Here is a 21,248-nt window from a genome sequence, read left to right as displayed (position 1 = left end):
CTTGCTTGACTTGAAGGAGATTATTGGTAGTGTACTAGTATTAGTAATATTTTGCCCCCGCAAGTTTCCTAGGATTATTTAATGGCATTTTATAAAACTACACAAATGATTCGGGCGTCCCTGTAGCAAGTGGCAAAACCACACTTGAATTAGTTATCACAGTTAAAAAGTAAAGATGACAACAGCCACGTTGGATCTATTTATTGAAGCAGACAGGCTCTTTTAGTGGCATGATCAATGTCTTACCTCTTTCTGAAAGGCTTTTTAGGGGTAGGAAATTGTAATGAACAAGGTTTTTTATTGGTCCATTTCTGAAGCAGGCTTTTAAGCATTTCTGCCTGTAAATGAAGCAACCTGAGTGTGGAAAGTAAAAGGCAAGAGCAGAGATTTACTGGGTGCATCTATCATCCTGGCTTTTAGTGTATGTGATTAATACATCTTTAATTGGGGGCTGATCTAGACGCTTTGGGTGTCAGAAAGCTAAATGTTACAGCATTGTCTCATGGTTCCTCACGCAGCAGGACGATTAGCAGCTGTCTGAGTAACAAAGAGAACCTGAAGCCCACAGCACAGCTTTTATTTTCCAGATTTGGAATGCCTAAAGCTCTCCAGTGGAGTCGACAGCTAGAGGAACAGAAACCTTAATTCACAGCCGCTAAGCCCTTTCCTCTCTCTGTGCTATATTTCAGCTAAAGAGAACCTTTCCTTTATGCCAACCTTATTCTAGATTATTTTGGAGGGCATTGTTGATCATGGAGGGGCTCACTTTGCCTAGACATCTTCATCCTGTCTAACCAAGACACCTACCAAATAATTTCAATTAAGAGTCTATACTAGATAGATTTCAACATACGGAGGCGTATTGAGACAATTCCTCTTCCTATGTTTATTTCATTTTTCTGTTGTTGCTGGCTTTGCTCCATCCATTTTCTTATCTTGAAGCACTTGTCTTTCTCAGGCTAATTCTTATAAATTGCCTTCCAGAGGAAAGACTTGTTTTCCTGTTTGCTTGGAACCAGCATTCTTATTTAACAGGAAATACACACTGGGTCCTGCCATGTTTCTGTTGGCAAGTGCTGGGCTCTCCTTGTCAGAACCTGCCAACAAATTTCTTAGCAAGCAAACAGAAAGTAAAACAAGCAGCTCTCAGACAAAACAGAAGACACACTTGAACTGCATCAGAGACACAGGTACTTCTTAAGTCATTCTCAATTCATTCTGGGGGACGTGGGTCTTGGTTTTGAGATGGACTGTCACTCACTTGTAATTCTACAAGTAATGGTATGACTGTACATGTAGTAATGCTAATTCAAGATAGTAGCTATTTTAAAAAGTAAAACAGTCCTTTAAGTAAGGAATTTTCTTTACTACAGAGAGCAAGGGTTACTGTATGACTCCGGTATCAAGCATAGTGATTAAATAGTCACCCCCCAAGCCTTAATTTACAAAAACTTAGATCATTCATGATACCTTTAGATCTATACCTATGGTGTTAACTAAAGATTTTGTCTTTATGGTGTTCTTTCTAAAATAACTTGAATACTTCACCTTTCGTATTCTTAGTTAATATTTGTATTTGTTTTTAATAGTTTTAGTGTGAAATACATACACATAGGAAAAACAGGGTTCATGTGTACAGTCAATAAATTATTGCAAGGCAAACTTAGGGTCAAAGAATATAACATTGCTTACTTTTCATTGCTTTCTACTTCTCTAACTCCAAATACTATTATTTTATTTTGTAATTGATTTTTTTGTTTGTTTGTTTTGTTTTTTTTTAGATGATTCCCTTTTTAGCTCTTAGGTAGTTCTGATGTGATCAGTGATCATGTCTAATTTACCTCTAGGTTTCCAGCAACTAAGAATATACATAGATACCCAACACATTGCAGATTCAGATTGCTCTGTTACTGACGCTGCTGTTGATGCTGTGGGAGAACAAGCCCTTTAACATTCAAGTCTTAACTTCTTACCAGTGAGAGGAGAGACTAGAGGATTTTTATAGATTAGTGCTTGAAAAGTGGGCTCTAGGACCTGACTTTTAAATTCATCACTTATAAACTGTAACTTGGGACAAACTATGCAAACTGTCTATACTTTATTTTCCTAATCTATAAAATGGAAATAATAATAGTATCTGCCTCATAGTTTGTTTTTTTTGTGTGTGTGTGTGTGTGTGTGTGTGTGTGTGTGTGTGTGTGAGGATTATATAAACTAGTCCATGCAAGGTATTTACCATAATAGTTACTCAGTAAGTGCTAATTCAGTATGTGTGTTATCATAGACATGTGATATATGGAAGGAGGATTACATGCTTTTGAGTCAAGCAGACTTGAATTTAAAACTGAAATTCTATAGCTTTGGTTAAATTATTTAATTTCTCTGTGCTCTGTGAATTTCCAGGTATGAAATAAAACATGATAATTATAACTACTTCAGAGAGTTGCAAGGATTAAATAATTTTAAGGATGTGAAAGTGCCTTGCAGAGGAAGCCAACAGCATCTTTTTGCTCATTCTTCTCTGTTTAGCTCTGATTCACATGGCCCAAATTTTCAACTGTGTAAGCTGTTAACTGTGCAATGAAGACTAAGTGAACTTTCTTCTGAAAAGAAAACTCAACCAAGCCATTTTGAGAACCTCAGTCTGTTCCCCTTTAACATTAAAACAAGCTCGGCTCAATATTTCAGCCCAGCGTTGTGTGGTTCTGTTCCAGTCCTTCATGTTAGCAGACCTGTGGCTATGATTGTGTCCCTGCAAAGCTGCCCAGTTGCCTCCTGCATTACTAACCTCAGGGGCAGCACTCACCAGTGTGTCACAAATGTGTGGATATATGCTCACTGTGAATACCCAGGAGCTGGCGTTTCTAAGAGGGAAGCTGGAGGCCATTCAGGCAGCTTTAAACTGAAGCTCAAGCTTATGTAGGCCTCAATACTACTATATTTTAGTCAGTTATTTATTATATGAAAATGTCACTGACTGGGCTTCACTTTATTTGAATGGGTCCTTGTTGTAACCCCAATGTCAGTTAGTAGGTTAATGCAATAGAAAAGTATTTCTCGATCAACTTGTATGCAGTTAGTAATGCTGAGGGGAGGGTCAATAAGGGGCTTCCAAGATGGAATTGGGCAGCAGCTGGCAGATTGTAGGCAGATTGTGTGTTTATGCATCAGGACTAGAAGAAATTAATCTCTTCAACCCAAATTCCATGGCCCAGAACTCATTCACATAAACCACCCTGCATGCTAAGGGTCTGGGAAATGTAGTCCTTGCCTGAGGAGCTCCATCCCAGGTAACAGTCTTTATGGGAAGGGAACTCACATCTTTGGACAGTTAGGTACATAGGCCAGCCCCAACACCTTCAACTTCCTGATGCAAAAACTTAACCTAATGGCTACAAAGAACATTATTTAAAACTAGAGGCCTGGTGCACAAAATTTGTGCATGGGAGGGGGGGGGTCCCTCAGCCCAGCCTGTGCCCTCTCACAGTCGGGGGCACTCCTGGGGATGTAGCAGTGCATCAAGCGGCAGGCGGCCAAGGTGGAGCCTGAATTGGGGCTGGGCACCATGCCGCTAGCGCTCATCCTGGCCCACTGTGCCTGCTGCCACAGCGTTGGGAGAGGCTCCCATTGTGACAGCTGTGCTCGCCAGCCGTGAACCCAGCTTCTGGCTGAGCGGTGCTCCCTCTGTGGGAGCACACTGACCATGAGGGGGCAGCTCCTGCATTGAGCATCTGCCCTCTGGTGGTCAATGAGCATCGTAGAGACTGGCTGTTCCAGTCATTCCGCCATAACACCGCCATAACAGTCACTTAGGCTTTTATTATATAGATGTGGCTAATATTTCTCTATAAAAGATTTATCTAAAACTGCCACCCATTTCTCAGGAAAAATAAGTAAAGTAAGAGTGTAATTTAAATAATTTGTAGTCTTACTCTTGAATCACTTAATTAAAGCATCCTTAGTGTTCCAAAATCAGATTCCAAATGTCATTGGGAACATGGGTTTGTTGTATCCTTCAGTAAGTGTTACTGTGGCCTGCTTTTATTATAGTATTTGTTTAAAATAGACTGTATGTATTGACCTTGGATATCACTGTGTGGGGAAAAAAGCACCCATACACCTTTAGTATAAGCTTAATTAATTTTAATATTTCTGTATTGAAATATACATGAACTTCATTTAATTCAGAGCCTTCTAAAATTTCAACTGAGAATTTGGTTCTAGGACTTTTGGTGAAAGAAAATAATTCCATATCAATTTTGGAACAATTAAGTTTTTCTATACCTGCTGTTGATTGCTTTGGTTGGTTTTAAAACCAGTTTCAGTTCTTGACTATGAGAAAATGTGCTTAGGTGTTTATTAACAGTACATCAGTTAGAAACGGTGGGTGCAAAGCTGAGATTTTTTAACATCAGTGACATATACAAAGGGGGTGGATGGGGAGTGAGTCATTTAATGCTTTTTACCTAAAAAATAGCAGAGGGCTATTGAACGTAGTGCAAAGGAGATTGTGTGTATAGGAAAGCCCTCTGTACACTGTGGAGTACCACAAAATACTGCAGTGAAAAAAAATTGACTCCTTGCTCTTTGGCACCATAGGTAGTATAAAGCCCAGAGAAATCCTTCCCTCCCTTTGGTGGGATATGGAAGAAAGCAATTAATATTAGCACCCAGAGTTCTTAGCATCTCTGTGACGGCAAAACCCTTCATCACAAGGATATCATTAGTGCTCTGAAGCATTTAATTTGGATGCTTGACAGAATTTTAAAATGCACAAACCTTTGATAAAGAACAAATCCGAGCTGTGGCGTTGAAATGAGAAAGAAAAGGGGAACAAAAACCACCTTAAGCTCTGAGTAATTAAATTTAAATATGCTATTTGCATTAAGCAGGGAGAACTATAAACTGTGGGCTTATCAGTGGAAGACCCCTCCAATAAACATCATCTCTTTAAATTCAGGTCCCAGGGAGGGGACGGAACCCTGCTGTGGTTAAGAAGTCATCTTCCCTCCAAACCTTGGCCATTGTGTACTGCTGACATCCATGCTTTAGGTTTCTTGACTTCTATAAAGGCCCTTTTTCACCCTCCCTTGCCCACAGGCCAGAGACCTTTCTTCACGTCTGTTCCCATCCTTCCTTATTCCCTCCACCCACCTAATTTGAGCCAGTAGTGAAATGCAGTCTGTTTCAGCTAATTCACCCCTCCCCAGATGCCCAAAACTGTTGTGAATTCACTGCTTGTGATGCTGGACCCCCCAAAAATAGTTTTATAGCCCACAAGTGGAGGTTTGAAGTGAATCCGTCCTCCCTTTCTTTTCTCCGTATCTCTTTTCCTCTTCTCCATTCCACTTGGGTGTCACAGGGACCAAACTGCTGCAGTAAAATGACTTGTAGGTGTTTAATGGCAAGTCATTGAGGAACTAAATAAAAGAAAATTACAGCATTCACACCAGTGGGGAGCAGGGAGAACTGCTGAGCTTTTTAACCAAAGAAAGTTAAATTTACCATTTTCTGAAAAGAAGCCACCTCTGTTTGACATCAAAGCATATCCTGTAATTCTTCCTTGGGAAACGTACCACTGTTAGAAAGTCATGATCCAGCCCCTAATCTGTGCTGTTTCTATTTATCGAAAACACACACAGAGATAAAACCCACATGTGCCTCCTGGATGCATTGTGGTCTGCTCTTAAACCAAACGGAACCACAGGCACACGGCAAATGGGGATTCCATTTGGAAAACCTCCTCTGTTCCTCAGGGATATGTCGGATTTTGAATATGGAATAGTTTGGGGGAAGGGGAGTTTATCTTGGCTTTCTAATAGAAAGCTCAGATCATTTGACCTCTAAGCTTTCGTGAATTGTTTCTTTTACCCTCTTAGGTTTTGCTCCATCTTTAAAAATGATATTTTACTTGTTTCCAATAGGTGTGTGGAGACAGTCTGTTTCCCATGCTTAATCTTGCTGCCCTTTCCCCTGACTGCAGAGGGCTCTTTACTCTATTACCCTGCCACTTCAACAATAATGTCCTTTGGGTGTAATAGCTAATGGCTTCTCCTGGCAGTGACTGACTGAGCCTACATTAGTGCATCTTTGGAGAAACTTTGGTGTCACAGAATTCTCGAACAAGGGATGCTTGTGGCTCTTTCTGGATTTAGGATTATGATTTGAGGGTGGGGGAACTCCAACACCACTGCACCTTCCCAGTTAGGAAGTCAAGAGGACTATTTGCATGTGCCCTCCAGATACAGAGAAGACATATTGAGTGGGTATCAACACTGCACTCAACCAAAAAGAGCGGTGCCTCAAAATGCTGCCTGTAACAGGTGCAGTGAAGCAAATTTTAATGTAAACTTACATTTGAATGACATTTTACAGGCTGTGTGTTCAAAAAAAAGTTCAGAAGCATCACAGGTCCCATAGAAAACAGACTACAGTTATAATCAGAATTGTCATTTACTTCTCTCCTGATTGTCAATCTCTTAGTTAACCTAAATAGCAAAACCAAATTCACCAAAGGTCATCTGAAACAGGTGCAGATAAAAAGTTGTTTTAGGGATGACTTACTTCTGGTACTTTAGACTTAGAAAACCTTTTTCCTGTCCACAAAGAGTATTTTAGATTTTAAGATTTAGTTCACTTTTTATGCACTTGACAAATTTATTGAGCACCTTCTATGTGCCAGACATGATCTTAGATAGTAGGAATGTAGGGATGAACAAGGGCAAGCCCTCTCCGTATGGAAGGTACATTCGAACAGCTCGCATGCTTGTATCTGGGAGGGAAGGGGTTTTATAAATGGAAGAACCGAGGCAAGGAAATTTGGTGACTTGCCCAAGATGGCAACTAGTAACTATCAAACCTGGAATTTTACCCCAAATCATTTAAACATTGATCTCTTGTTCCAAACAAGTGACTAAAGAATACTTTAAGTATATGGGTCAGATATGTTTTCATCTGCAGCTCATTTCTTGTCCTAGATGAGTGCTCTGCCCTCACAGCACCAGGGTGCTAGGGATTTCCTGAAAATTCTTATCATGTTTGCAGAAGTGCACCTCTGTTCAGCCTTCCTTTTTGCTTTTCTGCCAGTTTGTCCCTGCCAACCTTGAGCACACTCCCCAATATTTTTCTAAGCCCTTCCATGCTTCTTTCTGCAAGCCACACTGCATTTCTCCCTATTCTGGTTTCTTGACTCGGTCACTGTTTTCATTCAGCCAAGTACAGACATCTATGGGCCATTGGAAATTCTGCTTCAAAACCTTGAAAATTAGGAGCTTAACTGAACGAAATCATAAAGCTTTTTTAAAAGCTCTCCTTCGGTAGTGCTTGTCTTTGTGATTTTTACATTTATCATTTACCTTTCTTTAGCCACGCTATAGTCAACAAGCATGACCACCTTTTCTTGTTATGTGTTATGTCAAAATGATAGCCATTAAAGAATGCCTGTTTATGTCCACAAGCACAAAAGTTTCCTAATAGCAAACATCTATTTTATGAAGGAAGTCTGGGTAAATAGGAATGCTTTTCAATCTAAGATGCGGCTCTCTCTTTCAGTAAGGATAGTTACATCAGTCCTCAGCTTCTTCTTGGCTTTTCCTCTGATGCTGAAGCAGGTACACTACATCTCTAAAGCACTCACCTCTTTCTTCTCCCCATCGCCATGAGAGAATTTGGATAAAAAGAGGGTTCGAAGGAACTGTCTCCTCTTGAGTTGACATTAAAGAATGTCTTCTCTCTGAGGCTATTATAAAAAAATTTCCATCTGTGGGGTTTTTTGTTTGTTTGTTTGTTTTCCAGTTAGGAAGAGTCTAAAAGATAAGATGGTACTTAATTTGGTAACAGAGATTGTATTTGGTACCGCTTTGCTTGCCCTTCCCCTTCTTTGCCCCTGTTCCATTGGTGCTCCTCCAGGATGTGCTTAGTGAGTGAGTCGGTGCTGTGGGAAAATAAATGCGTCTATAAGGTCTCAGAATGTAAAGCAGAGAAATGAGAGGGAAGCAGGACCTTTCCTCTGCTTGGTCTTCTCATGTTGACCAAAATTCCCACTATGAATTGGAAGCCCTCTCTTGAATTAAGGCATTTATTTTTCAAAGCTCCCACTGGGTCACGTATTTGGGACAAATGTTCAATCTGTTACTTGATCAGTCTATTGTTTCTTCTTCTGGTCCTGTTAGCAAAGGGCAGAGCCCTGGCACACTGGGGCTCAGGATCCAGAACGTTTCTAAATTGAGTAGGATTGGCAGAGTTTACCAAAGATGGCAACATGTCATCAATGGCATCAGAGATGGTTTTAGGGAAGACCCAGATGGAACCTTACAAAATATTGAATTCCCCTGGGTTGAAAGTTAGTTTCTTTTAAAATCTCTCATTCTCCAGCTTATCTCTTTTGGCAAAGCATGGAGAGGCAAGAGTTGATAGTATTATTGAGTTGATAGTATTATTTTACTGAAATGTTATTTTCATTTTTATGGTGACTAGCCATTATTGCAAGTGATAACAGTAATGGCATTTTTCCTTTCAAAATATTTCCTTTCAAAGTAGTATAGTGTGTCAATTTAAGAAAAAAAAAATGTTACTTAAATCATAGTACAAGATACCGAGGTTTGTGGCAGCAATTAATTATATGGGTGACATGAGAAAACTGATTCTTGGCAACCACTGGAGTAGGGAAATGCCATTGAGAAATGCCATTGAGAAATGCCATTGCCAAAGGCCTCCACTAGGGAAGCAAGCCACAGGCAGTCATAACCCAGTAGGGTGATGGCTTCCAGATGTAGAGTTTGAGTCGGCCTTGGAAGCTTAGAAGGCAAGGCCAGGGGAGAACCCTTATGTGGTTTATAATGTGGTGCAATCCCCGTTTTCTCTTCTGTCCGGAGAGGCAGTGTGTTGGGGCCCAGCTTTTGCCAAACCGGTGTTCTTCTTATCAGAGAAGGTAAGGGGCACTCTTCCACAGGGAGAGGGGCTGCCATAGTACCCTACAATGCAGTGGCTTGTTTGAAGTATGTTTCTCAGTCGGACCTGCTCAGGGAATGCTTTTGTCACTAGCCTGATAAAAATGCTCTTCTGAAAAACATCTGTTCACCAAGAACCTGGACTTCACAGCCGCAGGACACCATTTTTTTTGTGTGTGAATTAGAGCTATTTATTCTACTTTCCTCTTTAACCCCATTTTCATCCATTTGTATGACAGTGAGTCACTGTGCATACACTCTGTGCATATGAATTTTCCAAGTAGGGCTGCATTGGAAATAGTCTGTTAGTTAATGCGATCATATTGTTAACTCCCTGCCTGGAGTTTGTGGAGCGCCTTGGTTGAGCTCATATTGCCTTTGAATGGGCACCGGACACCCCTGCTCCAACTTCTGAAATGGAAATCAGACTCATCTCCCACATACAGCAGCTGAGTGATAGCCCAGCTAGAGGGAACCATCTTAGTTAATCAGTGCACTCCAAGGGCTGCCAGGCAATTCTTTTCCGAGAAATCTGTTGATTATCAGGGTTTGACCCAGACCATTGCTGAGAGAAAGTTCATTTTATAACTTCATGATTTTCTTCCCTCCTGCTTTCTTTCTAATGGCCTTGCTTTTCTATTTCATTTCCCAATCCTGAACATCTGAGATTAAAGAGCCTCTTTTTATGGAGTGTATGCTAAAGTGCTCTGTTAGGCAATATATTCATTACCTGGAGTGAAATGGCTTTTCACAGCCAGGCAGCCTTCTTAGCTTCCCTGCTAACTCTATGTTTAAGGATGTCACTCCTTGGGTTTTGCTGGGCAATGGCTCTGTGTCAACTAGTAAAGAAAGAGAAAGAGCGTGTGTGTGTGTGTGTGTGTGTGTGTGTGTGTGTGTGTGTGTTGGGGAAGGGGAGCTTTAATACAGCTAATGAGCACATTTCCATTTTTCATTTTCTTCAGATGTTCAGTGGCTTCCATATGTCTGCTGGGTTCAGTTGGGCATGAGTAACCTTGGGTTTGCCTTTGATGGAGGACATGTGAATCCACTGCATCTCTCACTAGTGTTTATGCCTGAGATCCAATCTGGAATTGCTCTAGAAGAGAAGGAAGGGGAGGAGGAGGAGCAGGAAGAGGAGGAGAAGAGGCATAGTGTATGTGTGACTGTCATCCCACCTTTAACAAATATACTGGGCTGTCAAATGACCACCTACCTCTGAGAGATGCTCCCTGGTGGACTGTGCCATCAAAATGCCTATCAGATATGGTCAATATGGTCAAGTGGGTTTGAAGCTAGTCCCCGTTCCCTTTTCAGTGACAATTTATTTTTTCCTCAAGTTAGGGTTTGGTGTGTGTGTGTGTGTGTGTGTGTGTGTGTGTGTGTGTGTGTGTGTCTCAGAGAAGAACATTTAGAAGACCCAACACTGCATTGTTGCTCCTCAGTGGCCATTTTTGATGTTTTCACTATTTGGGAATAAAAAAGAATATACATTCAATTTAGGAAGACCCCCTAATCTCTGGTTCTACAGACCAGCTTCAGTAGATAAGGTTGCTGAATTCATGACTGCTTCCTCTGCTCCCTGGAGATGGTACATTAGTACCCTTGTCAGTCACAGTGGAGCTTAACAACAGCTGGCTGGGGCTGTGGCCCAACAGTGGATAAGCAAGCATTAGATTGGTTTTATACATCTCAAATGTATCCTCCTCCTCACCCCTGACAACACACCGAGTGGAAGGATGCTTTTGTGTCTTTCTCAGTGGAAAATTTTGCTACTAGTAGGCAAAAGCAATATTTCAACTCTCATAAAATCATTGCAGAATGCCATGTATGTCCAGAGAGAACATCATTGCTTTATTTGTGTTCTTCATTATTTGCATGGTTGTGTTCAAACTGGAAACTTGCACTGTAATTAAGCAGTACTTTTATTTATATTGGAAAGTACGTAAATTGTTTGTCTGTGGCATTCTCTCCAGTTCCCTTGGAAGAGTTACAAATCCTCTTGCTGGTATAAAATTAAAGACCAGTAAGATGACACTCGAGTAGGATGAGATGCAGTTTCAGTGAGCTTAAAGGGAAAATTTCCAAAGGCTTTCAAAGGCTTGCAGAAAATCAGAAGTAGACAGCATTCTCTATACCTGCAGTCTTTTAAGAAGAATGGTTACAGGTGCTGTGGAAATGACGTTGTAGACCCGTCAACCTACCAGGCTTTTACTTCAGAAATTATTTTTCTAAGACAAACCAGGCACAAAAGGATACTGGAGAGAACCATTAAAATGGTGTATGGTATACTTTTGTTCAGGAGAAGAGCTAAATGCGGATTGGGAGGAAGACAAGGCAATACTTTATACTTTTCTCAAGTAAAATGAAATTACTGACTGATACCACGAATTTTTTTCCCCTGAAGTAAACTGTTTTTTTTATTTTTATTGTTTTTTGTTTTTCTCAATAGCACCATCATCCATTGCTTTGGTCCAGGCTAAAGAGGTTACCAGATACAGTGTTGCCCTGGCTTGGCTGGAACCAGATCGGCCCAATGGAGTGATATTAGAGTATGAAGTCAAGTATTATGAGAAGGTATTAATTGAATGAGCAAACTTCTGCCCTCCCTTTCTTTTTTTTTCCTTTTCTTTCCCTCCCTCCCTCCCTCCTTCTCCTCCTCCTCCTCCTCCTCCTCCTCCTCCTCCTCCTCCTCCTCCTCCTCCTCCTTCTTCTCCTCCTCCTCCTCCTCCTTCTTCTCCTTCTTTTTATTTTTTTTCATCTGGTTTTTGGCCAATTATAAATCCTGAAATACCAGTGAATCTCAAAGCCAAATGCAGTTTGCTTCATAATCAAATCCAATTATGAATTTTATGTATTAAGTTGTTATCTTCAAAAACAGAAAAAATACATTGCATTCTAATGTAGCTATAATGTTTTCTTTCTAGTAATGGAATTCAAAACAGCTAGTTCTAATCTGTAACCTTCTATCAGGAGAGTGACTCATAAAAGATGAAATGATGATCTGCTTAAGTAGATCACTGCTATTCAGAATCAAGGTGTGGCTTTTGATGACTTTTAATAGAAAACCAGGGAAGAAAAATTACATTCTTCTGCCTCTTAAAGTTATAGAAAGACATTATTTTTACAAATAACTTTTTCCCCTTAAGGACAGAACTATTTGCATTCAAAGTTGTCTAGAAAAATGAGCAATTGTTTTCTCTTTTTAAAGATAATCATTTATTGGCTTCCTTATTAAAAGCAGAAAAAAGGGAAGGGTTTTTTGCGTGTTTTTTTTTTTTCATTGAAACCAGATTGCATCATTTTTTACATTTTCTAGACAGAAAAGTAGAAAAAGACAAGGGACTTTCTTACAGTTATTTCTGTTAAATTGCTGTGTGTGGAGTGAGAAAAGCCATCAGTCATCACCTAATTGTCTTTTCTAAAAAAGATCATGAGTAAAGATCTGAATGTGCTCAGTGTCAACAATGATCATACAACTGCATTTCTTTCAACATCTAGAAATAACAGTAGTACTCTTAACATTGAAGAAAATGTAGTGTTTCGAGAGTTAATCAAACTCCATTTTCTTTCAGCTTCTGAGTAGATTGTCATGGCTCCTTTAATTTTGTGCCTAGATAAGTGGAGGATTTCTTTTGCCATCTTCTTCTATTTTATCTTTCCACAATGTAGGATCAGAATGAGCGAAGCTATCGCATTGTCCGGACAGCTGCCAGGAACACTGATATCAAAGGTCTGAATCCTCTGACTTCCTATGTTTTCCATGTCCGGGCCAGGACAGCAGCTGGCTATGGAGATTTCAGTGAGCCCCTGGAGGTCACAACCAACACAGGTAAGAAGTTCTGAAGTTCTTTTGACCATTCAGGGCGAGTCCTATTGCAGGAAAATCCAAGGTGTTGCACATCATTTTTGGTTAGGCAAACATTTTGTTGCAATGAACAATGACTGTAACTTGGAAAATGTTTAGAGAAGAGCATTTTAAAATAATATTATTTGACCTGTTTTTTCATGTGATTGGAAAAAAAAGTCTGTTTTGTTTGTTTTCAGCATTCTATAAACCATGAGAAATGAGATCACTGAACCAATTGAGAGTTGCATAGGTAGGAAATTTTCCTCCTGGGAAGACTGGGAAAAGGGCCATTTTTTTTCCCTTTCCTATTTATTTCTAGGAATCTTTTTAAATCAAGTCAGACCATTTTTGTTTGTTTGTTTGTTTGTATGTGTGTGTGTATTTAAAGCCCTTTTGGACAAATATATCAACTCTTTCAACATTGTGAGTTGGACCAACTGGTTGATTAAGTAAAAAATATTAACAGAGGGTGTACCCATCAATAAGCAGGTTACATAAGATATCTGCACATCCATAATTAACTAACCAAAATTGAGCCCAGTTGATAAGGAAATGGTGGAGTAGAATTTTTGACATCAGTTCTAGAAAGTAATTCTATTCACAAATTATTAAATAAATAAAAAAAGAACAAAAACAAAAGCAGAGGAGAAAGTACTCCAGAATTAAATTAGTAGGGGTTTGACATCCTTTGGGATTATCCTGGAAGCCTTCAAGGAGGAAGTGGCCTTTGAACTGGACACTAATAGGCAGGTTTTTGATAGTTTTGGGAGGTGTGGGAGGGAGAGGAACATTAAAAATTGCTTGTCCTTTCTGAAATTTCCCACTGAGGAATGCATCAGATTTTTATGTAAGAGTTAGGAGTAAGTGAAGAAAGGAAAAGAAGAAGAAGAAGGAAAAAAAACAACAACACCCCACCTTCCTGGTGATGTTTACCACAGGATTTAATAAGAATTTTCTGGTTGAATTTTTTCATGCAATTATGAAAAGAATGCCCTTGTCTCATTAAGGCTGCCTTGGAAAACGCTGTTGCATGAATACTTAACGAAGGGCAAAGAGGCTGTGAGCATTCTAAATGGCTTCAGACATTTGAAACTTGTGACCCAGTCAGAAGTGCTCCCTCTTAGGACCTTCCCAAAGGTGATCCTTGTGTGACTGTCTTTACCAGTGCCTTCTCGGATCATTGGAGATGGGGCCAACTCCACAGTCCTTCTGGTCTCCGTAGCTGGCAGTGTGGTGCTAGTGGTCATTCTCATCGCAGCTTTTGTCATCAGCAGGAGGTAAGCACTTAAGCCACTCACTGAACCACCCTCCCTTCCCAGTTTTTATGAGGGAGCTTTTTGTCCCTTCCACACAAAGCTGAGGCTTTGATTAGCATTATAAACACAACATTTGCATCTCAAGCCCCATTCTCTTGGCTTTGATCTCCCCACACCCCTCCTGGAGCTGCTGACTGTACCCTGGTGGGAGCTCTCAGAGTTGAGAGCCTGGAAAGACCCAACTAATTCCAGGAAACCAAGCTGCAAAGCAAGCCGGTGGGAGACTTCTAGATGCTCTAAGCTGTAAGGTGTTACATTTATATGTCTCTTAAGCTTGGACTTACTGCCAAAGGCAAAAAAAAGAGAAAGCCTTATAAAACTTGGGACCAAAATTTGTGCTCTGCCATTTGTCAGCTAAATTACTTAACCACTTTGAGTCTTGGTTTTCCTTTTATTAAACAGGGGTAATGATATCTGCTTCAAAGAGTTATTGATGGAGACATTTGATAGACAAAGTAGATCATATGGCACACAGTAGGTGCCTCAGCATTTCCAGACAGTATCCATTGAGTATATTGTAGGCATAGCATTATTCTTGGAAATAAATATAAAACAGCCAATTACTTAGTCTCTGTAACTTTACAATCTAACGTGAAACTTTAAGGACAATCCAGAAAAGAAAGAATTAAAAATGGTTTGGCAGCATATTTCTTTGAAGCAGTTTTTCTTATTGCTGTTGCCTCCATCTGCTTATTAACACTGCCTGGAGCCTCTGGAGGGAAAGGGGTGGTAGGGGCGGGCAGCTGCTCTTCTTCAACCTGTGCCCACATCTAGGCCTTCTTTATGTCCTGTGAGCAAAGCTGCCCCTTCTCTGATCTCATGCCCGTACCATCCACCGTTTCACAAGGTGCGGCTTTGGGGAAAACAAACAAACCCACAAAAAATGCACAACCTAAAAATGTCAAAATGACCCTCTTAAACATAAGCCTTTCATGTTAGGGAAGAGGAAAATGATACACAGAAAGATGTAGTACTTGTCCAGAGTCATGACACTGGGACCCCGGAAGCCATGCCGGGCTCTCAGGCCACTGAGGCATTATCTCTCTCTGCCTCTTCTGTTGATGATCTCACTGATGTCACAAATATGCCTCTTGGCAAGTGACCATGCCTTTCCCTCGCTTTGGTAATACATTATAATTAAGGTGATGACCATATAGCTTACTTTGCCTGGATATGGTCCCAGTTGTCACATGTATTTATTCATATCACTCTCCAAAATTCCTATTATATAGAGATCAATTTTGATCACTTTAACATAGTATAGAACAACTCCTCATGGTGTGTGAGAACCTACATTGGTCATCCTGCTAGTTTTTGTTGGTGCAAAGTCTAAACTAGATAAGTTTGATCAGAGTATCTGGTTCCATCCTGAAGAAGTTAAATCTACCACAACTCTCATCCTTGTTGCTATAATGCACATATCCATGTATACATGCCTGATCCATCCTACGTGACGGTACATCTTGGCCTTCGGACACTTCAGCTGGCCTGAACAGAACTTGAATTTCCAGTGTGCTTTGCTTCCCTGGCATTGATTTTGGAAGTAAATCAAGATGGACTGCTTTCTTGTCCATTGCCATTTGATTTTGTGTATGTATATACCTGCCAGTCATATAAACACTTGGGGAATGGTATGCATTAATATATATTCATCTGATAGTGGGAAACAGAGGTCAGATGGGGGAGAATAAAAATTATAGAGCATTTCTTTCATTATTACATATTTCTGCATTTGAAAATTTCACAGTATATATAAACAACTTCTGTTATCAGAAAATGTAGATGTTTAAAAGTCTAAAAATAGAAAACCATTATTAATTACCTTAACTTCTAAAAAATATTTGGTTGAAATCCAGCACCATGTGATTCTCAGAACCATTTGAGACAACTCATGTTTCCAGGAAGTGGGTCTCTTCTTGTGTCTCCACCTTCTCTCTGATGTTGGTTGGAAGCATTTTCTAGTTGTAGTTCAAATTTCTTGGAGATTTACCTTTTAAAAAAATAATTTAAGTTGCCCTGAATATAGCAGTCAAACCAGAGTCATAAGTCACCTCATTATAAGTTTCTCTTGGATGCTCTTCTGCTTGGATGAAAAGGAAGGGAAATGTAATGCAGGAAGACAAGTTTATTAAAAGCCATAGCTCTAGAAAATAGCATCGCAAGCCTGATGACTTAATTTCCTCTCGGCTTTTATTGATCACTTTATTATTTAAGGCAGGATTGATAGCAGGATGCATTGGATTTCCAATTATGAGTCCCCACCTTAGAGAATTGAGCCTGTCGAGTTACCCAGCGATGATTCCTGGCCCTTCTTCCCCATTTAAAAAAAAAAAATGTCACTTCCCAAGGCTGATAAACACTGCTTGGTGATTGGTCCTCAATGGATCATTTTTTAGAAAATGAAATGTCAACCCCTTGCCCTCCTATTGATTCTGCTTTAGTGTCAGCCATAAAGCTGTCATGGGGAAGGCTGCCGGGAGCCAGGTAGCGACAGGTTTTGCTGGGGCGGATGCACACTCAGCTGATTCTTCTTCACACGCAGGCATGTGCTTTGTCATGTTCCTCGGCAAATGTTGAAGTGGGACAAGAACAGGTGAAGAGAGAGGAGACAGGTATTGCGGATAAAAGTCTGGCCCATGCTTTTAGTGAAAGTGCAAGTGAAAGGTGGTAAATGGAACCCCCAAAGTAATCTCGTCACACTGCAGCCAGCAGTCCAGGAAAGCAACAATGAGACTCCATCCCCTGGAAAGTGATGGGGCTGCTTCTGGCTTCTTAGAGCCACATAATAATGATGGCAGAATGGATGCTAGAGACAGACCCCTGACAGAGTGATTCCCCCCCACCTGAATCCAACACTGCTGATGACATCTGAGGGTTTTAAGATGGGCAGGGACCCACAGCGTGAGTGAGAGAAAGTCTGAGTACCTCAAAGAGAAAGTCTGTTTGGTGCTAATTTGTCCTTTAACAAGAGGAAACGGCCTCAGGCTCACAGCTGGTATCTTACTAGATTTTTTTTTTTACTAGTAATTGTGTCATTTATTTCATCACATTGGGATTATGCTAAGAAGCCTGAGCTTTAGGCAAGCCAAAGTAAGCTTCAATTTTTTTAATGAAAAGATCCACATTTTTCTTTTGGCTAACTTGGATGTGTAAACATTTAGGGATCTTAGTGACAGTCCGGTTACTAAGTTTATAAACTTTATATATTTAAAATGATAAGTTATGCAAAGTACGTTGACCATGATATGCTGTATGTTTTTACCGCCCACATTATGTTATGCAAATGAACTTACCTTTTTTATAGGCGTCTTTGATTAGTATCATCCCCATCAATCCAGTGATATACATTTTTTTAAATATATTTTATTGATTTTCCACAGAGAGGAAGGGAGAGAGATAGTCAGAAACATCGATGAGAGAGAAACATCGATCAGCCGCCTCCTGCACATCCCCTACCGGGGATGTGCCCGCAACCCAGGTACATGCCCTTGACCGGAATCGAACCTGGGACCTTTCAGTCCGCAGGCCGACGCTCTATCCACTGAGCCAAACCGGTTTCAGCAATCCAGTGATATTTTAAGGATTCTGTCAGCTTTTTGGAGAAGACAATTGTACTTGCTAACTGGATTGTTTATAAAGTGCAGCAGTTCTTGTACACCTCATGGGATGCTATCCCTAGAAATGTTACTGCAAACCACAAATGCACATTCTCTTAGCAGACAGCCTCATTTGCCCATTTGCCTATAGGTACATATTTGTAAACTCTACAGTTTACAAAAAAACTCTTCTTAATTTGTAAAATTAACAGTGACATTATAAAATGCAATGATGAGGTCAGAACCTTTAGGATGAATGATAAAATGTGTTAAATTTTTCTGACACTCCATCCCCCTTTATATTAATGATTTAATTGGGTTTCTTCCAGAAGCATCACAAATAGTATTAATTTGGGTTGCTTTAGGCTAGTGTATCTTTCCCAAATAGTACTTTATTGTTTGAGTATGAAAATCCCTTTTAAGAAAGGACCAAAACACGGGATGACTATTTTCTAAGATTAGAAATAAGTATTGGCTGATAATTGAGCATAGCTGCTTTGATACTGACCTTCTGATAATTGCAAGTGACTCTGGGTTTCCATTTATATTAGGGGTATAAAGTACTTTTACCTGAATTAAGAAAAAGAAGTGAATTGACTTTAAGAAAAAAAATGAAGTGTCTATGACAAAATTTGTGGGGGAGTTACACCAATGTTTCTTGTTTAGGAAACTGAGGAATTCTACCACTGCCATTGCGTATATCAGGAACTTGAGGACTAGAGAGGCGGTTAAACAATTAACTGAACCAAGGTCACACAGTTGGTTAGTTGCTTGATCCGGACAGGAATCCATCTCTCCTGACTTCCAATACTGGCATTGATAGATTATTTTAATGTCTTCTTAACTGGAAATTTGACCTACATCAAAAGCTAACATCGACAGTTCTATCATACCAAAATTGTAAGAGTCTGTCAGTGATGTTGGTAATAGTTGTAATCTGTGAATTAATGTCAAGTCTAATAATGCATACTATAAAGTCAGACATTGCAAGTTGGTTTTGTCTTCTTAGGAAGGTTAAGATTGGCCACTTTGAAGCCAACTGTTCAAGTAGTGCTAAACCAGTTACCATTCAGTCTGTATCTGCCTTTCCCTGGTGTCCTCATTGGAATATTATGATCACGTAGGAATGAATACACTTAAATGGTAGCTTAAATTGGCTCTGATGAAGCCATGTAAATTCATACAATCAGGGGCAGATGGTACTGCAGGAACATCTCAAAACGAACTTCCTGCAATCGTACGGTTCAATTCCAACCATTTCAAAACGTTGCTTGCGAAGAACATTTAGCCATCATTTGGTTCAAGAACAATGACAACTTAAGGAAGGGAATAAAGAAGGATGGCGTCTATGAATCATCATGAGTGATGCCACTGAATGCTAGAAAGGGTTCTCCTGGACCCAGCTAGTTATGACCTTGCCTTATCTTCTTCAATCTGCAATTTAGCTGAATAAATTACTTACCTTTTACTAATTAGTTTTGGAACAGTGAACCACATCAATCAAATCCATCCACTTGGTCAGATTAGTTAGTATTTTAATAAAAGCTGGGTTTCAGCTGCGCCCCTGCTCTCTCCCCTCCACTGTTTGGTTTGTTTTATTGAGGATCGTCAAGGTGCCAGGAACAACACATTGGTTGAGAGGGCAGCACAGGGGCTCCTGCTGATCCTAACAAAGTCTGTTAATACCCTTTTGTGCCTCCCTTTGACAGAGGGAGGGCTTAGCTCCTTGGCTTTCAAAGTTTCACCTGCAGAGGGGACGCTTTTCTGTGACTCCTGCAGTTGAAAGTTACCATGTTTCCTTCTGGAGCATTCGCTAAGCAACCACTCCCCTCCTTGCCCTTTTTAAAACAGCTTGCCCACATCTTTATAATTAGAAATTCTTCAACAAAGGTTTCCTTCTGCCATTCAGGTGATCTGCCTCGGAGATCAGTATGGAGTTAGCACATCTTGGGTCAGCCAGCCTGTGGTTTCCTCCAGGCTGGCTGACCCAATAAAACGCTTCAGTGGGCTTGCTTTCTTGGGACAATAAAGGCCACATTGTCCTACCCTGAGACAAGGAGAAAGGGTCATCAGGTGACAAAGGTAGAGCAGGACCGAGGCATTTGAGTTTTCAAGGTATTATTAAAAAGCTAATAGGCTACAATTAGCCTTTGAACAATAATTCCAGTGTTTCTTTTCCAGCATTCCCTGTACTTTTGTAGGGTCCTCTCCTCCGAGTCACACTGCAAAGTAAAGAAGTTTTGCCTCTAATTTAATTCCCCCTCCAGGTTTAGGAGTCTGAGGAAAGGATGGACATGTCAGCCTTATAATTAATGATCCCTGCCATTTTGCATTTCCTCCGGCTTTGCACGTATTTAATGAATGTGCTAGATATGAAACAGATAACCCCACCCCTGGGCAGCTTGAGGCCCCTTGTTTCTCTAGGTGCATCCCAGTGTTTTTTATGAGCTTAGTTGGTACCAAAGCTCTCCTGCTGTATGCATTTCCCCTCCCCTGCCTCTTTTTAAAGGAGAGATGTTCCAATCAGTATTGGAGATCTAAAGTGGTTTAAAAGATACACTTGTAATTTTAGATAATGCTTTTAGGAGCTCTGATAAGATACAATCTCTGAGGCTGGCAGGATCCTATCACTCCCTTGGGACGAAGCCAGGAGGAGTTTCCCTGACATGAAATGTTACTTTCATGGTCCCTGACTTAACACTCCTGTTTCTTTTAAAAGGGGAAGGGTGGGGAGAGGTTTGGATGGGACTATATCTTTCTTACGAATGTTTGGTTGCAGCATACTTAAATTTGCTTGGTTTCCTTGATGAAGAAGTAGATTTTGAGAGCAGAGTGGAATACAATTTAAGTGGATTTACTGATATAAAATGTAAAATTACTTATCTTTAACTCTCATGCTATCGTATAGCTTCATCTGCACTATGAGAAGTATGTGAAGTGTGAGCCAGATCAGGGCAGACACACTCCAGTACTTGCTGAGAGGGTCATGGGTGAATCTCTTCCCTGCTGCCCCCATTCCCTTGTCTGTACAGTGGGACTGAGTGTGTGTGTGTCTGCCTGATTGCTCTCATAGAGTTATGGTGAAGATGCAACTAAATAGTAGACTGTTCCAAAAATGAACTACAAACTAAAAAGACAAACTGTTATTTGGGACTGAATTATACATGCTTTGCCTTAACTATCGTAACTGGGTCTCTGTTTACTAAGCTGCTTCCTGCTTTGCAAACAGTTAGGGGAGGAGTAATGAGAGCACTTTGAAACGTTAAATACAGTGCAAAAGTGCAAGGTGTTATTATTTGCAAGGGAATTACACACACTGAGGGACATCTGTTGGCTCTGAGGGGCTGACTGTGGAGCTGGCTCCTGCATTGCTGACAATGAGGAGAGGAATGCGGGTGAGCGGCCTGGAACATGTGACCGTGATAGGGCTGCCTCTGTCCTCGCCCGGCTTGCTAGGTTCTCCCTTTACATGATCGTCTGCCCTCTCTACTTGTTCACAGTCAGGAATTGGTTACCAGATTCCAACGGGACCACACTGGCC

At 40.5% G+C, this 21,248-nt stretch overlaps 1 protein-coding gene across 7 annotated transcripts in view; it reads left to right on the top strand.

Moving 5' to 3' along the window:
- The window catches only part of EPHA4 (EPH receptor A4), a 136,935-nt gene that overhangs the window by 89,271 nt on the left and 26,416 nt on the right, over nucleotides 1–21,248 (top strand). For 6 of the 7 annotated variants that reach the window (XM_059703303.1, XM_059703300.1, XM_059703301.1 and 3 more), the window contains 3 exons: nucleotides 11,398–11,522; nucleotides 12,618–12,777; nucleotides 13,961–14,072. In XM_059703303.1, the coding sequence (XP_059559286.1) occupies nucleotides 11,398–11,522; nucleotides 12,618–12,777; nucleotides 13,961–14,072 (397 nt within the window). The remainder of the gene's footprint in view (nucleotides 1–11,397; nucleotides 11,523–12,617; nucleotides 12,778–13,960; nucleotides 14,073–21,248) is intronic. The other variant, XM_059703306.1, reaches the window with a different exon arrangement.

This window comes from Myotis daubentonii, chromosome 7, assembly GCF_963259705.1.
Source record: "Myotis daubentonii chromosome 7, mMyoDau2.1, whole genome shotgun sequence".
Classification (NCBI taxonomy): Eukaryota; Metazoa; Chordata; class Mammalia; order Chiroptera; family Vespertilionidae; genus Myotis; species Myotis daubentonii.
Note: the sequence above shows the minus strand (reverse complement) of the source record. Positions and strands in the feature narration are given on the sequence as shown.